Genomic DNA, 7,187 nt, shown 5'->3' on the forward strand with positions numbered 1-7,187 from the left:
TGTAATGATAAGAAAAGTCAATGCAGGTAGTTACAAGTAAGCAAACAAATAGCTACGACTAATTTCTCCCCATTTTAATGTATTTCTTATTTCTATGATGTCCCAATTTCTGACGTCTTATTGCCTAATATAGGTCACTTTCTTTAGAGTAAATAAATAACTAGTCATAATTCTTTACTTATTGGGATATCACAAAAATAGATTCGTAACATTCTACCTAATGTTAAATTTATTTAAAGGTATCAAGTTCTATCAGGTTCTTTTAATATCAGTATGAGATTGTGGAGGTTATTAGGTTTTTGACTGAGATCATGAAACGATTGATGTTAGACCACTATTAAAAACCTGGAAGCATTGGACAGCCGTTTCATCCTATTGTGGGACTTCTCAGCAGTGTGCATTCACGATCCCGCTCGTGAGATTCGAACCCAAGGCCTTCGGTCTCAGGTGCAAACGCTCAATCTTTGAACCACTGAGTCGACATCCAACAGTGTTAATGTCTAACCTTAACTGTGACCAGTGGAGCTAATCCGTGTCGGGTAGGGACAGGTATCTACCTCAGTACAATGGAAAATGGTCGCGCAATTTCGCTCTTTTAATAATCGAATCAAATTGTGGTTGGATCACTATACTACTTATTTCAAAACGTGATTAGCTTGAATGTTTAAATCGATTTGAAGACGACCTTGTAAATATTCTCTCCACAAACTGTCGAATATTGTATTCAATAGATATTATCAGTAGATGTCAATCTGAAAGACATTTCTTGCGGCAAATCTTTTCATGAGGAATAAGTTACAGTAAACTGACCAATTTAATGTATATGCCATTGTTTAACTGCTTCTGTGAAGCAAATTATTTATTTATTCGTTGAAGCTTCTTCTTTACCGTATTCAAAATCGTTTAACAAAAAGCAACATATATCATTTACATCCTCTATCCAGTAACATAGAGTAAATTCAACATTAGATAATTTCATTGATATGTTTCGTAAGATTGCTTTAAACACTTCAAAAGAATTACGTCTAAATCGATTTGGGATTGTAGAAGATTTAAGTATTCGGTTATATGTGATTAAAATTGTTGCCAACTCCAAACTTTGATTAACCTTCATCATTCCAGCTGATTCGTTTAATCAAATGAGTATTCCCTACATATTTTTGACTGCTCTCCTCACTATATTACTATCCTAACAATCATACAAATAGTATCCCTGAGAACAAGTGGGCACTAGATAGCTATTTATCATGGTATGCAATTCCTGAATTATGATTTTTGTTGGTGCGAAGACTTAAGTCAATCCATAACGAATGTCACATGCAAATTTCCACTAACCTCATAAATAAAAAATGTAATCATGAAATCATTAGTGACTTATTTTGAGATGAGTTCCTTAGGTTTTAGTGATAAATTATGACTGACAAAGTCCAGACATGTCGAGAGTATAATAAACATTGCATAACGAATTGACTACCGATGGGAATTGGTACTATCAGTCTGTAACTCAGTGTTCGCTATAAGACATGTAGGTCCCCGGTTCGAGTCTTAACGAGGTTATGGGTGAGCACTGCTACAGATCAGTTTACTGGAACAAAGTACCTTCCAAGTGCGCCCTAGTTTCCAATGGTAATCTAACTAGTAAATATGTGACGAATAATAAGTAATAGAGAAACAAATCACCATCATAACCTTACATTAAGAGAAAACAACATTTTATAAATTAACAATTCACTACACACATACACCTTTAAAAATGGCATTCAAAAGGACCGTCCCACTGAAATAACTGTCATCTGTATGTTACAATGCTTTCAGTGGATTAGGATGGAGTTGTTTTTTATACCGCTTACTCTTATTTAGATAGTTTATTGGCATAGTATTTACTAGGGTTAAATAAGGTCATCATGGCCAGTATAATCGTATCATACAGTCTTATAATAAGATACTATTATTAAAACAGTCGATTATTTTATTGATTCGTGTACTGGGCATCGATCCACACTTAAAATATGAGAGCTAGTGATACTACACGACAACCTAAACAACAGTAGTCGGAGAGGGTTTCGACCGCAAAACTTAGTGGATGAAAATCAGTTTGGACAGTTGACTAACTTTCCTATTGGTTCAGCTAGAAAATGCGACTTAAATCTCATTACATGAACCTGTTCTACTTTAGCCCCACAATGAAATTGTATAATTGTAAAACAACATGATAAAGTTGAAAGTATTAATATATTTTTTGTTCCTTAGTAAGTTTAAGAATCAGACAAAGGAAGCACAAAGGAGGCAGAAGTAGTAGTAGTAGTAGTAGTAGTAGTAGTAGGGATAGTAATGGTTATTATTTTTTTTAATTATCACGGTATGTTTTTTGTGTCTGTGAAGAAAAAAACATTCACTTAAAGAACTAAAGAAATACGAATAATTAAGGTATTTTCCGCTGTCTGTTTTTTGTTGTTGCTTATTAAGAATAGTAATAATAAGAACAAACCAATGAGGACTCCCACAAGATAATTGTTAGGATAAAACAAAACAAAAACAAAAAAGAACGAAGCGCATAAAGGGAAATTAGTGACAATAATAACTAATGAATTAACAATCTAAAAAATTAGCAGCCATTAATAATTCTAATGAAATTTCAGGAGCAATAGGAAATTCTGGTATTTCACTTGAACTATTTGTATAACGTACTTTATAAGCGAAATAACTGCATACTTTTTGTAATACATGTGATGGTATTTCACGAAAATGTACAACATTTGTTTCATTCTCTTGAAATTGACCTGTATTAAAAAAAAGAGATAGGATATTATTTAATATAATACAATAAATATTGATGTGAAAGCTAATGAGTTTTTTTATGCCAGCCAGTCAGTAATCAACGACGTACAACAGTTCAACTTGCCACACTACATTAGCACAAAGATGCAGGTGTCGATTCAAATCCCGTAGTGGTAGAGGCGGTAAGAGTATAAGCAGTAATCGGAAACATTAGGGTTTGGAGATGTTATTCAAGGAGTATAATACAGTGAAATAAATTTTGAAAGAGAAAAAAGAGACAACAAGGAATCAGGAGATTAAAATTTGGGAGAACACAAAGAGTGTATGCATCTGCGCCATTGCAAACGATTTTGAGCCATGTCATTCAGGGTATCTAACCATCGGTTGCTATCATCTCGCGGTCCCCAACCAGATAGTCTACACCTACCAACATGACTCAGTCCACTTGTCAGTGACTTCATGGACTTGTGCCATGTTTTTGTCTGGCCGCCCCTGGCTTTCTTCCAACCTACTCCTATACCACTGAACGTCGCACGTCGAGGCAGTCGGTCTTTGGGCATATGTAATACGTGTCCCAGCCATCTCAACTGATGAAGTTTCACTACTTTATCAATCGATTTTCCATCCTTACCCAGTACCCGTTTCCTAACAACTGTGTTACTTACTCGATGGTCCCATGATATACGAGCAATGTTTCGAAGACACCTATGATCAAATACTAGTAGCCTACGGATATCCTCTACTCTTACCGGCCATGTTTCACCTCCATAAAGTAGGACGGAACGAACTGCTGCGCAGTAAACCCGTCCTTTGGTTGATAAGCGGACATCTCGCCTACGCCATAAATGACGCAAGTTTGTAAAAGCTAGTCGAGCCTTCTGTATCCGTGCTGAGATTTCGTCACACACCAGACCACAAGGGCTGATGAGACCTCCAAGATAAGTGAAGCGGTCGACACGCTCAATTACTTCACTCCCTATCATTAGTTCGGGTGTCAATGCAACCCAATCCTGAAGCAACATTTTGCATTTCGAGGGGGAAAATTGCATCCCGAACATGCTTGCATCGTTGCTTAGAGTAGTCAGAAGACTCTGCATATTGTCAGCATCTTCACCATGATTAGCACGTAAGCCATCACATTGCCCTCCATGGGTCGATAAGGAGACCTGAAAGCTGCTGAGGAAACGCTTCTGGGACGAATTCTTAACAGGCCACGAATTTCTTAAATGTGAATACCAAAAAATCCGGAATATAGCAAAAAACAATAGTTGCGAGCTGCACTACTTACGAAGGATAGTTGGTATGCGATAGCCGTACTTGTCCAAATAAAGAACAAAACGTCAATGGAGTCTTTCCAAACTCACGATGAACGCTCAAGACGCCTGAACCTTTTCTGTCGTATCGCAGAATGCGAGGTAACCCTATATTGGCACTTCATATCTTTAAAAACGGTCTTATTTTGATGCTTCATCCAGACTAAAAATCTTCGAGGTCATAGCAAGAAGGTGCAAAACCTTGATACAATAAACTGTGTTCTGCTTCTCTATTTGAGTGTTCAATGACTGAAACGCCTTACTCGAACAAGTGACACCATCTTCATCGGTGAACATTCCCAGGAAGCCGAATTCTCACTGGGAGACAAGATGAAAGGATTAGCACATGTTCACCGGCCTTCTATCCTTATAACAGAAGACTGATAGGAATGCAGAGTTTTGAGCTGTTACGACAGATCCAAACGTCATGAGGGATGTTTGGTAAGTGTCAGAAATTGTATTGGAATAAGACCTTATAAATTATGAAAGAGGCGATAACACTCAAAAATTACTATGACGCAATATATCTCAATATTGCTTACAATAATGTATGGACGTTATGTAACCTGACCAGCTACAGCTTATAACTGAATGAATAATGTATATGATAATTAACTAGAATTTTATGGTGAAAACGAATTTTAACTTGAAAAATATGGTGGTTAAATAAAAACAAATTAACTTACCTGGACCTGAAAGCATTGCTTTTATGGTACCACTCGTAAGAGCATGCTCTCGACGGACGTAGAACTCATGGTCGTCTGACGATACGAGCTTTACATACATAGCATCTGCCCCTTCAGCACCCCCATACTTTTGTTCTGCACCAGCACTCGACTGAACCTCAGTCATCCCAATCAAGTAAAGCGCGGAAACCCAGACGCAAGCGGCGCGAGTGACCTTCAAGAAAATGGTTTCAAATGAAGGGGTACGAAGTTAGATGAAGCCTACAGACTCGAATCTGTCAGACATAATTAGCAAATTGTTTGTTTCTTAAAACATGATTCTCTACAGAGAGGTTATGGAGAAGTGTGTTTGTCTTTATATTCCTCTTAGCGACTGAAGAACAGGACAATATAGATGTGAATAAGTTATCGAGCACTTGCACTTATAACAATCCTTCTTAGTACCTATATGAGTAAAGCAATCGTTCAATTTTCCCTTAAAAGATTCAAAAAATTGGTTCATTACCATAGCTATCAGTAGTCTCACAATTTACTGATTCAAGCTGCAGAAATCTTTGCTCAATTTTTTGTGCTAGTTCTCTTGTTTTGTACATCGAGTAGATCTCCTCTTAAGTTCTACTTAGTACTGAAACATATCAGTGTTTTTTCTAAGGGCAGAGAGCTATGGGCAATATTACTATTGATGATGATATTCCACATTATCCTTCCATGATACACTGGCTGTAAGATAAGGGCTTCTAGGCAAGTCGAGTAGGATTAGTTTTCCAATTTGAATGCCCTTTTTATTTTCACTTCTTTGAATACGCTCCATGAAAGTAGTACTCTTCTTGAGATGAGGGGATGTAAAACATGATTTTTACCCAGATGCGATTCTAAGTAAACTCCGAGACAATTTTGAATAATCCTATAGACAGGTTAACACCCGTTCTGGGGGAAACCCCGAGGATGAATCAAATTTGTTGACTGAAGAATTTTTATGAGAAGAGACACTTAGAATATCCTAAACATGGATACATTGGTCGTTTTTGGTGATGGAAAGTGCAATTCTAGGATCTTCTATGAATTACGTGTTATATGGAGAATCATTTGTGTCGTTCACTAGATTTTCATAAGGAGCCTCCCACAACAGTAGCAGTTCACGGTCTATTTCTTAAGGTCAGGGGCCAGAATACGTAAACAGAAATAAAAAGAAAGTTTTAATAAGTTAGTAGTGGATGACATTTTGAGTTTAAGAAAAATAATCATGTTTTCTTAATAAGCTTTCCAGATCAATGTGTGAAATAAATTCGAACGTTACTCAATTCCATGAATAGACTACTGTTCTCTCATAGAAGCTATTCTTTAAAACAATCCCTTTCTGTTGGAACCCCAGTACTCCTTCTATAAATTTGTGGAAGTTGTTTGTTAGTGAACAATTCGGAGGATATCCAAGAGTTTGCGAAGTTACGCTTTATTACTGTACCTTTTCTGAATCTCCCAAATCCTATTTGGAAGAGGTCCAGTGTTTTCAAGCATTCATTACAGGAATTGAACGTCAGAAATTGGAGTGATTCTGTTGTTTGGCTTCAGATATATATCATAAATATTTTCCTTTTTAAAAGTGAAAAAGGTAACACTCTACATGAGGCCGGATGGAATTAATCTAAGTTTGCTGAGAGCTCTTATCACCAACCTGCAAAATAAGTCTTTAAGTTGCTCGTGCAAGGTTAACTTGGAAGGAATATTTGTCACAGAGAGCATGCGAGTCGAGGACGTTCCATATATGCGACGATAAGAGCCATTTTAACCTGACGCCCACGTTAGGAATTGAAGTTACGAACGAGATTGAAACATAAGGTTTTAGGTTTTAAAAGAGAATTTTGATCGCGAAGATCAAGACTTGTCATCACCTATCGTTGAGATAGAATTCTTATTTCATTTTAATTTGTTAATTAATCTGAAATTACATTAAATTGCAGCTAATAATTCCAACGTAATTCTGCCTGGAACCTTTTTGGGGCTACTGCCGGTCTCAAGCCCGGATAAAGAGGGAGGGTTGGGCATAGTGTTAGTGATCACATCCCGTGGAAAATTAACTCTCTAAAAAACGCTAACCAGAAGAAATATCTCAATGTGGTTATATAAAAATAGTTGCAAATGGATCATCCATTAGTTCAGTCGTATCAACAGGGATGATAAGTTCATGTGTTTTTGATGACAGATTACGCACCTTTGAAGAAAGCTACAAATAACAACACGAAAATGAGTTATTCTGTTAAACATTATAGTGTTACTAAGGGACCACTAATAAACGGAAAATCACAAAGGTCGGGATCAGAATTATAACAAGAAACGATGGAAGAATTCTGTGGCCCATTGAATCGATCGTCTGCTAATTACTAGTGAGTCGGGCTATGACCATCTCCATTAC

General features: G+C 36.8%; 1 protein-coding gene across 2 annotated transcripts; it reads right to left on the reverse strand.

Annotated features, from left to right (window-relative positions):
* Window positions 1-2,075: 2,075 nt before the first annotated feature.
* Window positions 2,076-5,175, reverse strand: TCEB1 (Transcription elongation factor B (SIII), polypeptide 1 (15kDa, elongin C)). Of its 2 annotated transcripts, XM_051216670.1 has the most exons (3): window positions 4,778-5,175; window positions 2,713-4,736; window positions 2,076-2,671 (listed from the first exon to the last, which is right to left on the reverse strand). In XM_051216670.1, the coding sequence occupies exon 2, from the start codon at window positions 3,873-3,875 to the stop codon at window positions 3,075-3,077; it is 801 nt and encodes a 266-aa protein (XP_051065264.1). In that variant the 5' UTR covers window positions 3,876-4,736; window positions 4,778-5,175; the 3' UTR covers window positions 2,076-2,671; window positions 2,713-3,074. The 2 variants fall into 2 exon arrangements, with proteins under 2 accessions (XP_051065264.1, XP_051065263.1); XM_051216669.1 differs by having other exon boundaries at window positions 2,076-2,780.
* Between the last annotated feature and the right edge of the window lie 2,012 nt (window positions 5,176-7,187).

Source organism: Schistosoma haematobium, chromosome 6 (genome assembly GCF_000699445.3).
Source record: "Schistosoma haematobium chromosome 6, whole genome shotgun sequence".
Lineage (NCBI taxonomy): Eukaryota > Metazoa > Platyhelminthes > Trematoda > Strigeidida > Schistosomatidae > Schistosoma > Schistosoma haematobium.